This window comes from Gordionus sp. m RMFG-2023, chromosome 1 (assembly GCF_954871325.1).
Source record: "Gordionus sp. m RMFG-2023 chromosome 1, tfGorSpeb1-WG-v2, whole genome shotgun sequence".
In the NCBI taxonomy this organism is placed as follows: domain Eukaryota; kingdom Metazoa; phylum Nematomorpha; class Gordioida; order Chordodea; family Parachordodidae; genus Gordionus; species Gordionus sp. m RMFG-2023.
This window is the reverse complement of record NC_088775.1, coordinates 9,442,009-9,460,972: the sequence shown is the minus strand read 5'-3', so window position 1 is coordinate 9,460,972 and position 18,964 is coordinate 9,442,009. Positions and strand designations below refer to the sequence as shown.

The following is an 18,964-nucleotide window of genomic DNA, read 5'->3' as shown; positions in this document are numbered from 1 at the left end:
ATAAGCCTCGGGATTCCGTTAATGGTACAAACCTTTCTGCCACCTATGAGCAAAATATCCAGGTTTACATAATATTTTTTGGCTAAATTTGTTTAACCGCTTTCAAAATTCAAACCTTTTAACAACAATACGAAATGGCTAGAGAAGTATCTAGATAAACAGAGGGGGGGAAGTAAATCTAGACTGTTATGTTGATTTTTACTCATCTAGACGTTGGGCAAGAATAATTTTTATGATTGGTTATATTATATATTGGTAAACTAAATATGGGCAGTCTCTTAACAACGATTAGTTTTATATTTTTAAAAATTATAAAAGGTTGCAAACATTTTTCTATAAACTATATTTAAAGGAGGATATATATATGTCATGCAATGATAAATAAAACATACGATCACAATTGACAGATTTTTTATAAATAATTTTTGGTGCTGTTTATAGTGCATGTAAATATAATATTTGCGTTCATAATAGCGTAGATTTGATTTTGCAATCATGAAAAGATTCTGATTTTGTTTTGAAATTTTGGAACCTTGAACTTATTTCTCGAATACCCAAAATTTCGAATAATTCAGGGATAGATGGACCTTTCTACAAATTTTGTAATCAATTTTTTTAAAATCGTATTATTACTGAGTGAATTAATAAATTATATTCGATTTATAATATATGGTTGCCGTTTTAAACAGAAATGCACCAATACCGTGTTAGCGGTGGCGGAACACGCGCATACCACCAGCGCTTGAGGGTCCCAAATTTTGAAGTCCTTTTTAAAAATAAATCGCGAGTTCTATTTTTAACAAAAAAAATCGGGCTGGGCCGGGCTTGAAAAATTAGACCCGATGCAGATCACTATTACCAAGTGCTGCATTATCACACTATAAAAATCAACAGACTATATCATTTATAATTACTATTATCTCCAGGCAGGATTAAGATCCATCTTTATAACAGCATATTCAATTAGTGCTCCAGTATCTTCTCCGACTGAAGAAGAAAATATTTTATAAAATATGCATTTAATAAAGTATAAAAACAAAGCTCCAAGGCTACCAATTTATATACGAATAATGAATTAGATGAAGATTGTTATATAGTAATAATATTAAAAAAACTATGGGTATCTTTGATAAGCAAAATATGTGGAATAAGGCAGAACCCATAAACATTAATCATATGCCAACATCTAGCTTGTGAAATGGACATTGCCCTGTTGGGAAGTGGTAAATGTCACAGTAACCCTTCTAAGTTCAACCCATTCTTATAGAAATTTATACGTTTACAGTAATATTCATACAAAGAAAACAGGAATCGATTTAAAACTTTGACTAAGGGGAAAAAAATTAGTTATAAACCTATGATTCAGTTTAAAATATTGGCCCAAAGCCGTTATGGAATTTGAGATAAACATGATGAAGAAGAGATAGAAAAAAAGAATGAACAAATAACTCAGTTGAATTGTGTATTGTATTTTATATATTTGCAATAATTTTTAAATTTGATGAAATAAAGTGTACTTCTACGTAATGTCAAACAGCTAGATTACCGATTTTTAATTAAATAATATAACGCAAAATTCGAGATTTCGTTAATAGAATATCCAAACCTTTCCACAATATAGGATGTCCAGGTTCACGTAATATTATTTTTGCTAAAATATTTGGGCAGCCGTTTAACAGAACTACTTCTGCGCAAAATGTGTCTTATTTGATGAACAAATAAATAAACTATATCATTATGGAAAAAATAATAATTAGGGAGAAATGGTCCATAGAATCATTTTTACAGCATGGCTTCAAAGAAAAGTTGTTACGCCACCGCTTGTTAATTCCGGTGTTATGTGTTATCGATTTTGAACTTTATCGCCTAAAAAGAAGTGGTATTGATGCCTCTCTAGTTTTAAATAAGCCTAAATTAAAAAGTCGATAAAGAAATGTTGACATAAAAGTAATTAGATTTTTTTAAAAAAAATACTTATTGACCACCTTCTTTTATTAAAACATCGTAAAAGATATAAACTTTTAAAATAACTTTATTTCCGGTGATGATCCACCTAAAATTCTGCATGCAAGAAGAAAATGTCAACGCAACGTCTTTAATGGGTATGGTAGCATTGTTGGCTTTGATATCCGCGATTAGGAAGTTTAGTATTGATTTGATTCGAGAGTTGATGTCTTTGAAATCGTAAGAAGGATGTGAGATGCTTTTTTCCATTTCCTGGACCAGTCTTTCCAATGTCTCGACTGATAATATTATTTATTTTAAATCAAGACTATAGGAAAAAGTAAGCATTGAAAAATTATCTTTCTTTGCAAAGGAAAAAAACAACATTCGTGTATAGTTGGGTAATGAATAATAAAAATATACTAATTTCTATGTTTTCTTTATTGAACTATATTTTGAAAAATAATCGAGGCTGAGGTGATAGTTTTCGCCCCCAAGATAAATTTAATTCGATAAACTAATCGTGATTCTGTGTAAATATTTTCCAGGACAGATCAGAATAATTTAATGGTTAAGTGAAAATGGGAATTATTTTGAATTTTTTTTTAATTCTTCCAAAACGGTAATCATCTAGGTTAGTGACAACTTACGAGATTCTTGACTCTTTAATAAAGTTATCTTAACCTCTTAACTGCAAGGGCTACTTTAATTTTATTTAAAATTATAGAGTTAATAATTTTAGGAAATATCAAGATAATTTTTATATTAAAAAAATATATTTCTAAAAAATAGTTTTTTATTTAAAGATATAATTTTCAAAAAAGTTTAATTTTTTTTAAAAAAATATTATTTCAAAAAGTGATTCCTAAAAATTAATGATTTCTTGTAATGAAAATTATTCAACAAAACAAATGATTGCTGTTTAATTTCTTAATAAAAATATTTCCTACATTGTTGATTGGCATTTTACATAAAAATGTATATGATTATTTATAAAATAAGCACAGCGATGACAGTTAGTTCCAAGGTAATTTTGTTTTTTGGAACTTTGTGGAATCAAATATTTTGGCCACCAGCTAAAAAATTTTTAACTCTTTATTCTTTGCGTCAAACGTTTATTTATTCAGACTTAACGACAAATTTTATATTAAAATTAATAAGATATACTATATTATATAAAAGTGTTGCCCATTAACAAAGCAAAATAAAATAATATTTTTGATAAGTATAAAAATGATTTACCAAAAACAGGAGATATCTCTTCTACAATGTCATCATCTAAACTAGGCGGAAGCCATAGATATTCGAACGAATCGAGTTCAGGCTCGATGAAATCTCGAAGAGTAGAAATTCGGTGTTTACCCCATGTCAAAACTTTTGACAGATAATGAGAATCGAATTTATCAGAAATAGTTTTGCCGTATCTAATGGTTTCAAAAAAAAGATCCATAAAAGTTGTATACTAATTTTCATTCTTTTGTATTTCATCTTATTTATTACTAGATTAGTCGCATCTCTTACCCGTATATTAATGTAGGACAATAAGTAATTTAGGGCATTGACTAATCTAATAAATCAATCAAAGCATAAAACGTAGAAAATTTAATTATCGAACTAACCTGCTGGCCAAGAGAGTCCGTAATTGCTGTACCAAAATATTATCTTGATTGCATAACTTATTGGAGTCGCTATCAACGTCGGACGAGCTCATAATAAGCTTTTCTATCTTTCGGCCCAATATTCTTTTATTGATATCTCTCATGAGATTCAGGTTCATTTTGATGGGGAGAGTTTCCACGTGTTTAAGACCCTTGAATTGTTCGATCAAGTCGTCCATCTCGTAGTAATCTCCGCTTAGCTTAGGGATATTATTATTATTGATCTCGTTTACATTTATATTATTGTTTTCATTATTTAAGGCGTTTTTACCAGGGTTGTTTTTGGTGTCGAAGCTTAAAAAATTCTTTCTAGTTGTAGTAACGGTGTTTAAATTTAAAAGATGGTCTTTAGTATTATCTTGAGCGAATTTTCTGAAGCCGCCGGATCCCAAAATGACAAAATTGAATAGCGTTTCTGGAAAATAGTTTTTGTTCACTAACAAGTGCTTTACCTTTATAAATTGAAAAATGATAAAGAATTTTTTAAAAAATACTTTAATATAAAACGTTACTCTTGAAGAAAAAAATACCATATTATTAAAATTAGACCCAATTTGATCAGGCCTGATCTGATCAAGGGTTTAGACCAGTGAAAATATGTTGAACCGGCATAGGAGATGGAAGTTATTTTAATAAACAAGCATTTTTTAAATAAATAAGATAAAATTATTCCTCATCATAAAATTCCTAATATCAACAATATCCTTATATAAATTATATCAGTTATTCTTAGTGGATTATTATTTTAGAAAGTGTCTGTACCGTAATGAGAGGCCAAGACAAAATATCCTTGCCAGAGAGCAAATCCGAAGCTAATTTTTAGATGATACTTGTGGGATTCGGTGTGCTGCCCATACTCTACAACCCTGCTGAAGACCAGAGAGTCAGCAAATAATGATAAAAAGCCAAAAATCGATCCTTTCGAAATCAATTCTTAAATTTTAGATATTTCAAACTCGTTTGCACATTGAATAATATTATCGTCTGCCTACTAATTGTATTTAGGCCTTTTTATAGTAAAAGCGTTATTTTCAAGAGGTGCGTTATTTACAAAATCAAGCCAATAAAATAAGTATAATTTGTATATATGGAGCGTTTGATGATAACGTTATAAAGAATCAGTCTTGATTTTGATAGCGTTAAATAACGCAAAGCTTGAACATAACGCCTATACAATAAATGGCGCCTTAAGCTGAATTTATAGTAAATGCGTCGTTATTTTCAAGCAGTGCGATAAATAAACGCTGCGTTAATTAAAATCAAACCAATAAATAGGTTATTAAATATGGAGCGAAAAACGTTATGATAAAATTTGCAAAATATGTCTTGCGACGTATATTAAAAATTAATATCGCTGTAAAGAATCAGCTGTGATTTTGATAGCGTGCACTGCCTGATCGTTTATTATGCCTTAATTATAATTCCATATTTTAAGGTAATAGATGAATATATAATTATTAAATGTTTAATTTCTCAAACGCTAAAAAAGTTGAAATCCTATTTTCCTTATTAGCATCATCTTGAATAACTTTAATATTGAGATGTATCAATATTCAAGGTTACTGCTTAAACCATCGCCATTTGGTAAACTATCGAATTAAGATATAACACACACTTTTAAAAATTATAATTTTAATAATCACAATTAACATATAACTAATATTGATTTTAATAGCTGTTTTCAGCTTACTAAAATATAAATTTTTTAGTTTATTTTGTCTTTAGATTTGTTATTACTTTTCTATATTTGAAATGGTAACTAATAAATCTATCTTGGTGCAGGAGTGTGCTCAAAAATATTTTTTAAATGACATTTTTTAGCTAACATTTTCAAACCCCCTAGTTATGCTTCTGTCTTGGTGGGCTTAGTACCAAATTTTTCTATAAATAATCCATTTTAGATTAAGATTTGTCTAAACAATATTTATCAATATTCATCTCACATTCTCCTTACCAATACTAATCTTCAACAAATTTTTAATACTTGTTCATCTTCATTGAAGTCTCAAAACCTTTATTAAAAATGTTTTATAATATAATTATATAATGTACATAATTATACATATTCATCATCAGCCATTAAAAAATGATTTAGTTTCAAAATTTTTGAGATTTTTAAAACTTTAAAAAATTTTGAAAAATCGAAAAAAAATGATTTCTTATTTAAATTAGCTCATATATTTTTTTCTATAAATTTCAAAGTTTGCGAATCGTAACTTTTCTATTTTGGACCCAGCTTTAATTACAAAAAAATATTGGTCGAAAAAAAATTTTTTGTTGATTTTTATAAAAGAAAATCAGATTCAACCCTTATTTCACGATTTTTTTATTGAATTTTTTAATATTTTATTGTGATATTTTTGGTACAATTTTTTATTATAAATATTTTTAAAAAAATAATAAAAAATAGTTATAAATTAATAATACATTTATTAAAATTTGTAGTTAAAAATATAATCCAAATTATGTGAAAATTAAATTTATACAAGTTCAAAGAAGGCGTCATACTATATTTCAATTTGAAAAAATGGAGAAATAATAGGGGTATATCTTAAGTGATTTTATAACTTTAAAATTGCATATATTAAAATCCACAACAATTTTAAAATGTATCATTTCAGACACTATAAATTAGCGCTTTTTACATTTTTATGATTATAATACATAGTAAATGCATAAAAATAAAATTATTGATATTATCTTTTCAAGCTTTTTTTTGACCACTCCGAACAATAACCGAAAAAACAAAGCTAATGAGTTTTTATCGAAAATTATTTTACTTTTTATCAGGGCTGTGAACTAGAACTCTTCGAACCCTCAATATTTTATTGAACTCGAACCATTTTTTAAAATTTAGGGTTCAGGATTCAATAAAAAAAAATATATATTAAATTTTTATTAAAAAATATATTAAAAATAACATATATAAATGTATATTAAATTAAATATAAAAATCATGCCAATTATTAAAAACATAAACATAATTTTTTCTTATTTTCAATATAAAAACATTTTTTGGTGATTATTTTGCGTGGAATCCATCTTGTTATATTTTAGAGTGTCAGTGGCGTATCCAGGATTTTCTTATAGGAAGGGAAATAATTTTTTGGGGGCTTCGCCCCCAAACCTTTTTTACCTGGCCTTCGGCCAGCTTTTCCCCGGCCTTCGGCCGGGTCTTATTTAGCTATTCTATTAAATTATGAATAATTTAATAATAATTATATTTCTATTTTTAACTATTATTTACTAATTCGTGCTTATGGATAGGATATTACAAGCCTCTTTTTTATTATTTCAAGTTAGGTATATTATATTTAATAAAGTTTTTTTAAATGTAAAGGTTTTTTTAAATGTAAAGTTGAAATAAAGTGTAATGTCATTTTTTTAATAAAATTTGCTTTAAAAACTAGCCTCAGCTTAAATTCTCATACAATATAAGTAGAATATACTTTTTTTATTGAAAATACTAATAGTAGTTTAAAATATTGACTAGAAAATAATTAAATTAACAAGTTTTTTTAACTTCTTATCAAATACAAGATTTTTAATTATTTTGTTTGTCGTTGGAACCAAATCTCTGTGTATATTTAACAGAGCTAACCCATTTAGCCGAGATTCAGTACTTCGTAAATATGTTTTCAACCTTCTCAAGTTAGAAAAAGTCCTTTCATTCGTACATGTTGTAATAGGCAAACATGCAAGAATATAAAACAACTTCGAAATATTAGGAAATTGAGCCAAGGTTTCTTTACACCGATTGAGCGCATCAATAGCATGCTCAGGTAAAATAGCTAAACGTATAAATATTTGTACCACAATTCGAATTCACTGATTAAATTTATTTCAGTATCAATCTCATAGGAATAAAATTTTTCTAAATATTTAATTTTACCAATAGTGGCATTAGAAAATGAAGAAGGATCTTTGGGTAATAAAACTTGAAGATTGCTAAAGACTTGTTTTTTATCTAAAACCCGTACTTTTATTTGCGATAAAAAAGTATCTAAGAATGGGATGAAAATGGATATTTTATAATATTCTTCAGTTGAGCCAATATTTATTTTCATCTCAATAATGGCCTAGGTGCTAGACGAGGTTTAATTAGTATTATATCATAAAATTTAGCCTTCGATTCAACGTCTAGATAAATATTATGAAAATATTTATCTACATTCATTCTTATTGTATCTACTTGTTCATGTATATTTTCCGCCAAATCAATAACCTGAACCAAATCTAAATTTGGTTTTTGTAAATTTCTACAAAGTAGTGAGCTAAAAATAATTTATTGATGCAACTAGCAGCAATGATAAACTCTGATTGATCAATTGAATTCAATAATGATATCGCTGCGAAAGACACATTACTTTTTTTCATGCTCAGCCTTATTTATAAATTATCGTTTGATTTCAATCTCTTTGACTAAATATTTTTCCATTTTATTAATATTTTTGAATAATATGTTGGAAAATTGATATTCAAATATTTGTAAAATTTTGATTGGTGGGGGGGGGGGTCTGGGGGGTGGGGGTAAAATTTTTATTAGCTTAAAATGATATTTATGAAAATAGTCAAATTTGCGATGCCATTGGTTACGCGCCTGTAGAGTGTACTCCATTTTATGTAATAATTTTAAAATTTTTACCAGCATATTTTTAATTTTTTTTAATAATAGATAATGTATATAATATGATAATATATATGTTGAGAATATTTATTTTTGTTTGTTGGATTATTAAATAAGAAGATGTAATCATAGGTAAAATAGCTTTATTAAATGAAAGTTGCGATGCACTGGCAAAGTTAAGAATAAAACATCTCGATTTTGTAAGATATCAAAGTAATTCGCTTATATTCTAATATAATGATAAAATATTTTTATTTGTTAAGAGCTAAATATAGTAAAATAAAGTTTACAATGTTTCTGTTATTTTTACTAAATTTTATAAGTCACTATTTTTCTGGACATAGCTATCATTCAAAACAATCATAGTTTCATAAAATCCAAACACAACAAAAACATGATATATTATAAATACGTTCATAATTTCGGCGACCTATATTACAAATGCAGAAAGAATAATTGTAAGGGTAGGGGTAAATTTGAGTCACATTTTACTGTGACCCAAACACATAACCACCTGGATGATGAAGAATATTACAATCTTCTTGTCACAATAAATAAACTAAAAGACCAAATAAATATAGACATTAATTAGAGTATTTTAAAGATTTATCAAAAAGTCATGAGAAGTAGAAAATTGGATTTATATTGTATAAATCACCCAACGACTTTGCCAACTTTTTTGGCGGTCAAATCTATAATGGGTCGAGTTGTTCAGTCAACTAGACCTCCATTCCCTCTAAATAACTCAAGTATTATTTTACGTGAGGAACATAAAATAACAGTAGATCGGAGAAAGTTTTAATTTTTTAATAGTGAAGATAATAAATTATTTATTTTTACAACATATAAACTTTTATCACGCCTATGTTTGGCTGAAAAATTTTTTTAGACGGTACTTTTAATGCCTCTCCTAAATTATTTAAACAATTTTATACTATTCCTATTTTAATTAATCATACTCTAATTATTTGTGCATACATTTTATTGCCAGATAAATATAAAAATACTTATTTAAATATGTTTTTATTATTAAAAAATCATTCTTTATCTTTAGGGTTATTTTTTTTCCCCCCGTTTTGCCACTATTGATTTTGAAATTGGCGTATACTTAGCCCTTAAAGCAGTTTTTCGCACTATTATAGTTAAGGGATGTTATTTCCACTACTGTCAGTGCGTTATTAGGCGCATTCAAGATAGTCATCTAACCCGACTATTTAGACAAAATATTGAACTAAAAAATTTTTTTCGAATTATAATGGCCATTCCTTTTTTGTTAGAAAGGGATGTGCAATATTTAATTAACGATCTGAGCCGACAAGCTAAAGTTTTTAGAATAAATTCAATACATGATTTTTTAAACTATTTTGAAAATATTTGGATTAATTAATGCAAAATTGAAATATCAAATATGGAATACATTTGATATTAGGGGTGTGAGGACGAATAACCATGTAGAAGGGTTTCATCGCTCATTAAAGGAATACATTCCTTATTCGCACCCTAATATTTATCTCTTTATTGACACCATAAAAATTATAAAACAAGATATGGACTTGAAATTAATCCAATTAGATGATGGCAGAAAGGTTACGGAAAGAAAAAAAAATACTGTATATTAGATGATAAAATTAATGAAAATATAATACTATACTGTGGAGGTATTTTTACCCCTATAAAATATTTGGAGAAAATATCAAAATTTTTATATTCAAAAAAATCAAATCACTCTAATTTTTCTGCCATTGTCTAACTATATTGTTTTATATTGTCAATAAAGGATAACATTACTATTAATCCGAGTATTTATAGTCGGGTTTGACAGAGGTGGTATACATCATTTTCAAAATTTATAGTTATTAAATTTTTTTTTACATATACCTTATATTGTTTAGTCATTGATATTTTATTTATATAGTTAACACGCACTAAACCATTTTTAATAATTTACCATACAATCTTTTAATCATATTTATATAGCGCAATACTAATATGTAATCTTATTATAATAATCGCAATGGAAATATATTATTTTTAATATTGTTGGTATATTATATATTTAAAATTTTCTATGACATAAATAATAAATAAATCCCTAAAAATATTATTACTACTTTATGTTCATTCTTGAATAAGTTCAATTTTCTGACCAGGTAAAAGCGTGCCACTTAAATTTTAGAAAAAGTTTTAAAAGTCAGACTTTTGAATAGTTAGGAAAGATGACAAAGATATGATATAGTTAAGAAAATCAACTATCTTAATATGGGTTATATATTAATGTAACAATATTGGATAATAGGGTAGGTATATAGATTAATTAAACATTTACAGAAAAATACATTTTTGAACTAATATTACCTCAAGATAAAACTTTAAATATTAACATAAAAAAATTTAATTATATGATAAAGGATTTATGTATTAACCCACAAAAGTACTTATGATAAACTTCAATATTTATATAGTTTCAAAGCAGTGACGAAGCGTCAAATTCACTACTATGGAAGCAATAGAATTTTTATTTTTAGTCAAACCAGAAAAAGATTAAAATATATAAATAAGTATAATTCGTCTTTGTTTTTGAGTAAAATGATCAAACACAGAATTATAATAGTTATTGCTAGATTTTAAATTTTTTAATAACTTTTTTTCGATCGAAGTCAAAAATATTTTTATCTTGTACTCAGTATCTTTTTAAAATTTTTAATAAGATACTAGTTATGATTTGAATATAATGAGGCTTTTTTGATATCAATATCACATCCATATTATTTTTCTTTTGGTAAAACAAAGGTTGCGGAGTTCAATAATATAAATAACATTGAACTGGGGGTTTTAAATTATATTAAAGAAAGTCGAAATACATTATAAATGCTTAATAATTACCCTTCCATTAAGGAAATTTTTTATAAATATAATACTGCAATACCTTCATCAGCTCCAATTGAAAGGTTATTTAGTTTTGGCACAATGTTAAGTACGCCGAAACGGCAAAGGTCCAATTATAAATATTTGAAAAATTTGATTATCTTATAAAATAATGAATTTATTTTAAATACTCTTTTGCAAATTAATATTTCAACTCCCATTAAAAATACTAGTCTCCCTTCATCTATGCTAAGAATGGGCTAATACTAATATTAAAATACCTGATTATTATAATCAACTCATCATTAAATATTTTATTAATTATTGTAAATATTCATTCTTATTATATGTATGTTATGTTCTTCACAAATAAATAATAAAAACTGTATTTTACAAACTATTCTAATTTAATTGGTAATGATAATTTAGAAGTATCTTGTATTTAAGATACTCTAATTTGGCAAAAGATACACGTATCTTTTTGATATTTTGAAAAAGATATTAGTATCTATATCTAAGATTCATTTTTTCACAAAGAATCTGTATCTGTATCTAGATTCTTTTTCCGGATGACCTGCCCAACTCTGGGTATTGTTTATAATTAATAGGCGTCATGTCTAAGCAAGGATTTATAAATTCCTTTGCATGATAAGAATATCTTTCACAATCTTGAACTGATATCTATAGATAATGGGGAAAAAAATGATATTTATATCTTTTTCTATATATGAGTTTAATATTATATATATATTTTTTTATTATATTAGTCTTAATATTTTTATAATATATATTTATTTAAATTATATGCTCATACATATAACATAAAATTTGCATCTAAATATTTTTATTTTTTAGATAAAAAGGCGTTAAATAAAATTATATCAAAATGTATCTTAAAAAGTATCTATAAACAGATACCTCTGAAATAGTATATAGATGCATATACTTTTTATACAACTCTGATAATCATAATAAATTTTCAATAACATAATTACAATTATTAAACATTAATTAAGTAAGGAAAAAAAATATAATAAAAAAAATAAGCATTTTTTTATTTTGCTTCGTCACTGATTCAAAGATATATTTATAGTATAATCGTGCTGTCTGTTATATATTAATAGATCTAGAAGAGTTTTCTAAAATATTGTAAATTATCTGCAATTTATAATATATTATCTTAATTAATTAAATTTTTTAATATATTCTTTTCTATTATTAATATAAAATATGATCATATATTTTATATACAATTATTATAATTAGGGGTGTACCGATACCACTTTTTGGAGGCCGATCCAATCCGATATTCCAGATATTTAATTGATATCGGCCGATAACCGATCCGATATCATATCTAATTTTGTATTCTGTAAAGATACCGGTTTTAATTTTTAATATTCTTTTTATTAGTACAACATCTATAATTTTACTATACCATAACATATGTCATTTAAATATATTATAATGATCAGTTATAGTTTATATTCAATTCAATTGCAATTATTTATATAATAAGTAATAACATTAATCTATTTACATAATTAGTAATAAACAAATATATTGAAATTTGAAATTAATATATAAAATTAATTTATCGAAGATTTCTTTTTAGAAATACCAAAATTTCCAATTTATCAGAGATTGGTCTGCGGTGATGGGGACTGTTAATATCACTAGTATCACTAAAAACAGATTCTGAAGAGATTAATGAACACTTTTTTAAACAGAATGCGAAAAAAAATAACTATATTGCAGAATGTTTATTAACTAATTATTACTATTAAAATAATTAAGCATAAAAATATATTCCGATTTTATTTATAAAAATAAATGGATTTTTAGATATAACTTTTTTTAAATTTTGTTAAAAGCGCCATTTTATATCGGATCGGAAAATTTTATAATATTTGCCGATAACCGATATTTTAAAATGGGCGAAATATCGGCCCGATCCGATCCGATATAAAATATCGGTACATCCCTAATTATAATATTAATTGTATATAATCTATATTAATTACCATTTAGCAATTTATATTTATATTTAATTTTATTTAAAATAAAAAGTATATTTTAATTTATTTGTCTAATCTGTTACATCATTTCAAAATTATACAAATATTATACTCGCTTCAAATATATATGTGGCCATTTTAGGTCATTTTACTTTTTTTCATAAATGTTCATACGAAATGGTGAACCCTAACCTTATTTACATCATATAAGAAACTAAAATGGCGTTACAAGCTGATTTGGTTCAATATTAATTATGAATAAAATATTGCAAATATTCAGCATTTTCATAAAAATTAATTAAATAAGAAAAGGAAAAAGAAAAGGAAAGATAACTGCTAATTCCAACAAATTACATATCGGAAAAAATGTAATTAATTATAATTACTAACTTATTTTTTTTAAAGTGGAGTTAATTATAGTTACCAATTAAATAAAGGAATTGCAATTGTGTAATTAATTATTGTCCAACCTTGATAGATAGAATTTAATCTATTATTATAATTCAGAGTTGTTAAGGAGCAGCACTCCTGGAGCGCCGCTACATTTTTTTAAAAACACCTTTTTTAAAATTGGGAAGCGGGAGCGGTAGCTAGCTCCTTTTAGGGCTAGAGTGGAGGAGAGCCGCTCCACCGCTCCTTTAAATTTAATGTATAAATTAAATTATTTTTTAAATATTAATAATATTTATTAATTAAAATTCAATAAAAATGAAATTTTATTTAATTTAAATTTATCCATTATTAAATGTTTAACCGAGTTTTATATTGGTTTTTCATCTAATCATTTTAAATATTAAACATCAAATTTCCTTTTTATATTGAAAATTTTTTGGAAAATCTTGTAATTCATATTATATTCATTTTAAAGATATATAATAAAAAATAGGTTTAGTATTATGGTTTTAGAGATCATAGATGAAGAAATAGAATTTCCATTTCCATCATACAAAAAATATTTTAAACTTCTAAAAGATGTTGATCCAAATAATCAAACAAATTTAAAGGCAAAATGTCTTTTGTGTTTAAATAAAACTATTTAATTTTAAAAAGTAAGCAGCTTCAATCTAAAAATGCAACTAAAAGTAAAAAATCTTTCTTTTAAATACAAATTAATTTGGAAGATTTTTTTGGATTCCATGAAATTGGTCATCAGGAAGATAATATATTGGTTTTTAAATAATGATACCAAAATTACAATTTTTGATAAATTCCCTGAATTAAAAAATATCTTTATAAGATACAATATCCCGCTTCCCTCTAGTGCTCCTATGGAGTGCCTATTTAGTATTGCAAAACAGATCTTAGAGGAGAGGTGTGGATGTTTATTAGATTCTAATTTAGAAAATTTATTACTTTTAAAAGCTAATAAAAAATTATCAATATTTTGATAGATCTTTTAATATAAATAAAGCTTTTTTATAAAAAAAAATATGATTTCGTTTCGTTTACCTTCTAAAAAATGAAAATCAAAGGAGTGGTTATGGAGTGACACTCCAATAATTGGAGCGGGAGCTAAGAGCTAACTCCTTTTAAAAATGTAATAGCGGGAGTGGGAGCTAGCTCCTTTTGAGAAGACAGGAGCGGGAGCTAGCTACTTTTAAAAAGGAGCGTTCAACTCTGTTATAATTACTTGTAAATCTTGATTTCGTTTAGACAATTTAACACCATCTGATGTATAAATGAGAGGTAGATGAGCAAACAATGGTGGTTTCCATTCAAAGGCTGAGTAAAGCATAATATGTTTGGTTGTTGAGCTTATCCATTCACTTCCTCTTATCACGTGGCTTATATGCATTAAGTGATCATCAACAACGTTGGCTAAATGATAGGTTGGATATCTGTTATAATTGGATGCAAAGAAAATTATGACAAAAATTGTATAAAAATGAATTCATAAAAAAAAGAAATAAATAATAATAAGTAAAGATCTGTATTCGGTATAATTTTTAAGTCCAAAGAATTTTTTAAAAAAAATTAGTCTGGTATGGTTGGATTCCGCAGAATTTTTTTACACTAAATTTAACCCATGATTACAGGTAGTGAAGGGTCAGGTCGGTCTTAGAACCGAAGTAGGCCCGATCTTTTCTAGGGACCACAGTATGAGCCGGATTTTATTTTTACGGTGGTCCGAACCTTATTGATATTTAAGTTTGCTTTTAGTATTCAATTATTATATTTTATTTTTCTAGAGGAGATATTAGATTTATGTGAATTTTTAGTTCATTTTTTATTTTGCAATAAGAAAACCATAGGTTTGTCAAAGACGCATTTTACTTATAGTCCTAATAAACAAAAATTAAATTGGGTAAAAACGAAAATACTTTTAAAATAACAAAAAAAATAGATCGGTAAGGTCTGAATCGATCTTTTTAAAGACCGTATCGGCCCAGGGCAAAAATCCGGACCATATTGGTCTGCATATCGGTCTGGGCCAAACACGGACAGCGACATTCACTAGAAATCTTGCTTAGTGGAAAAGAGAATATTTTTTTATATATTTAAATAAGACATATAAAATGAATTTTAAAAAAATTAATTAATTTTTAAGCTGCCATATATTTTTTATTGCATTTATATATAAATCAGAGACCTACTGGCCCAGCATAAGCCTTGATACACGGGCTAATATACCAGGGCCGTGTCGAATATTTTAAACCGCCATTATCTATAAAAATTAAAAAAATAAATATAATTTTAAAAAACTCGGGGTCGGGCCTGAAAATTTTTATTTTAAAATAATCCGGGATCAGACCGGGCTTAAAGGCATACAGGTCGCGAGAAATTTTTTTAAAAAAATCTGGGTCGAAATGATACCCCTGCAGGTCTCTGATATAAATAACATAAAATAATTAAAAGCGAATTAAATTCTTATAACTTATAAACAGTGGTCCCTATAACGGGGTGGTGGTGGTACGAAGCAACTGTTTCTTAAAATTTATAAGGGTGTACTTTTTTTTGAAAATTTATTTTTAGAAATTATTGTACCCCCATGACAGGCGCGTAGCCAGAAATTTTATACAAAGGGGGGGGGGATAATATTTTTATATTTAAACGATTTTTTTTACTAATCATCAACATTTATTAATTTGAAAATATGATAATGTCGAACATAAATAATAAAATATTGGAAAGTACAAAATATTTAAGAGCGAATATAAAATTGTTAAAAAATATTATAGCTATATAAACCGGTATACAATAAATTATAAAATTAAACATTTAATAATGACTTAAAGTTAATAAAAATATCGTTTATTAAATGAAATTTAATCTTCTTTGCGATTGCGCCAATTTTTTAATAATTTGTTCTGTGTTGGGGTTTAAATTTCGATGTATATTAAATAAAACTAGTTCATACAATCGATTTTAAGATGTTGTACGTTTGAGATAGTTTTTTATTCTATGTAATGAAGAAAGGGTTTGGGCTACTATGACAGATTTAAAGGATTCTGAAGATCCTGTCACCTCTACCATGGCTAATGATATAGTTTTTAGAAAATTTAATTCTACTTTTCCACTTTGTGTTTTGAATATTGTTAGCAAGCTTGGCTTGTACAAAATTGTAAACCAAGTTAATTTCAATTGGCAAATTGCTTGATTAATTTGAAGTATATTTTAAAATATTATCTTGTATCATTTTTCAGTCTTATTAGATAATGACACTGATATTTTGAATGTTTTATCAAAGTTATTTTATGAAGGGAAGAAATTTATCTTTTGATTTTGAAAGTTCTAGGCTTCAAACATTACAATCATAAAAGGAAAGTTATATGTACTTTAATTATTAAATATATAATATTTTATTTTAGCTTTAAACCCAATATGTTTAATGCTGCACTTGATTTGGTAATAATGCAGTTTAATGAAGGATCAATGAAATTTTTAAATTAAACATCATTTTTTCTCCAGAAGGAGCAGAAAAAACATTTGTTATGGATGAATTTTAACATTTAAATCTGAGTCAAGTTTTAAAAGGAATGTCTAGGTTGTGAAATATATAATTATTACACATGACCATGAGATCTAAGAATTGGGCTTGTCAAACTGAGAATTATAAATTTATTTTATTAAAATATTTATACATTTTGCTTCTTATTTGATGATGATTCTGAATATTATGATTCTAATTGGAAAAACTATTCATTTATTTTACCTATTTACTTTCTAATTTTTCTGCGTTTCTAATTTATCAATTTTATATAAACATTTATTAACTATTCCTATTTCCTACTAGCTACAAAATGTTAAAGGATATACCTTTACACATTTAATAAATTATTTTACATTTTATCAAATTGAAGAGAAACAAAACTTGTTATGATGCAATAAAAATATTTTGTCTATAATAGTATGCAAAAAAAAAATTATTTTTAACAAAGATGATATATTAAAACAAATACTGGACAAATTTTCAGACATCTCAAAAAAGAATGAGTAACCCTAGGTTTGATCCAAATATAATAAAAAAAATATTAGGCCCAATTCAATTATTTTTTTTAAATTGAGTTTTCAAATCACCAATAATTTTAAAAAATGGAGGAATTAATTGGAAGGATATTAAAAAGAGAATTAAAGATTCTAAAATTATTATAATATAATTTTTTATTAATTTTATTATTTTTTGCTTTATAAGATGTTGTTTATTAATCTTGAAATAAAAAAATACAAACTTGTCAGTTTTTAATATAATAAAATCTCCTTCAATATCTGATACATCCCTGCTGATTCTTCCATAAATTAGATCATTAAAATAAGTAATTCTTGGATTTAATTTGAATCTAAAATTGTTTTATTAAAATGAAGAGCTGGACATAGTATACCTAACACAATAATTAAGGCCTTTTTTAATATTATCATCTATAATAACTTGATCTAAATTTTGACATCTGCCATCATACTTTGAAATATCTGGAAAATCATTATTCTTTTTTATTAAATGTAATCTTTCATCAGTACAAAAACATCTATATGCATTTCCCATTGCTATTAGCTTATTTGTGTATTCTTTATATATATTTAATCTTTATAAATAATAAATTTTCTAAATATTTATTTTGATTATAAAAATACCTTTTAGATTGTATGTAAGGCCCATATTCTCCACCATATTTGGGGCCCTCATCGGGTACAAGACCCGTAGATTCTAATATTTCATGAATATTATACAAGGAAGCTTCAGAAAATCTACTCTAATTTGAATGTTTAAAGTGATAAATTCTCCTAATTACCCTGTCTGTATCTTCGATTCTTAAAATAAACTTTCCTTTATTTGCCTTAGAAAATATATAATTATAAAGGGCAATGCGTATGTTTCCTAAATGCATTAACCCTGTAGGGCTTGGAGCATATCTTACACGTATATTATTACAACAATATATTATACATGAATGTCGCATGTTAATCGTTTAAAAAAATGAACGAATACTTTTAAAAATTTAAAATCTCATCGGCACATTGTTGTATATAACTAATCTCTAACCGGAGATATATTAAATAGATATAAATATAAATAGTATTTACTGAAAAACGAAAATATTAATTTTAGTTCAATTTTTTCTTGTTGAAAAATTGATATTGGATGTCGAGGAAATACTAAACTAGACTCATATCAAGAATGAAAAAATCAGGCTTATGCAAACTTTTATAAAAATCAAACAATATATCAATTTTTTTATATATGATTAAATCACTCATTTGAATTTAATATAAATTTTTAAAAATGGCATTAAATTAAGAAAAGATAGGAAACGTTGGATGACATGATCTATCACTACTACCAAAAAAGGGGAGAATCTAGCTGAAAAGGTTTCAGAAATCAAAGGCAGAAAATAAATGTTATATGCGTATATTAC

The 18,964-nt window shown here is 25.9% G+C and overlaps 1 protein-coding gene across 1 annotated transcript; it reads right to left on the bottom strand.

Annotated features, from left to right (window-relative positions):
• Positions 1 to 465: 465 nt before the first annotated feature.
• Positions 466 to 18,521, bottom strand: LOC135931309 (nondiscriminating glutamyl-tRNA synthetase EARS2, mitochondrial-like). The gene is made up of 9 exons (XM_065468338.1): positions 18,341 to 18,521; positions 18,183 to 18,301; positions 17,933 to 18,133; positions 17,783 to 17,890; positions 14,743 to 14,950; positions 3,564 to 4,054; positions 3,187 to 3,368; positions 2,032 to 2,243; positions 466 to 591 (listed from the first exon to the last, which is right to left on the bottom strand). Exons 1-9 carry the CDS (start codon positions 18,506 to 18,508, stop codon positions 466 to 468), a joined length of 1,815 nt encoding a protein of 604 aa, XP_065324410.1. The 5' UTR covers positions 18,509 to 18,521.
• Positions 18,522 to 18,964: the final 443 nt, after the last annotated feature.

Excerpts from the sequence above, each read along its gene's own strand:
- LOC135931309 (XM_065468338.1), bottom strand. The coding sequence starts at position 18,508 with ATGCGACATTCATGTATAATATATTGTTGTAATAATATACGTGTAAGA. Across the intron at positions 18,134-18,182 it reads CCTTACATACAATCTAAAAG|ATTAAATATATATAAAGAAT; the intron begins GTATTTTTATAA and ends TTATTTATAAAG. Across the intron at positions 4,055-14,742 it reads AACGAAATCAAGATTTACAA|GTAAAGCACTTGTTAGTGAA; the intron begins GTAATTATAACA and ends CAATTTATAAAG.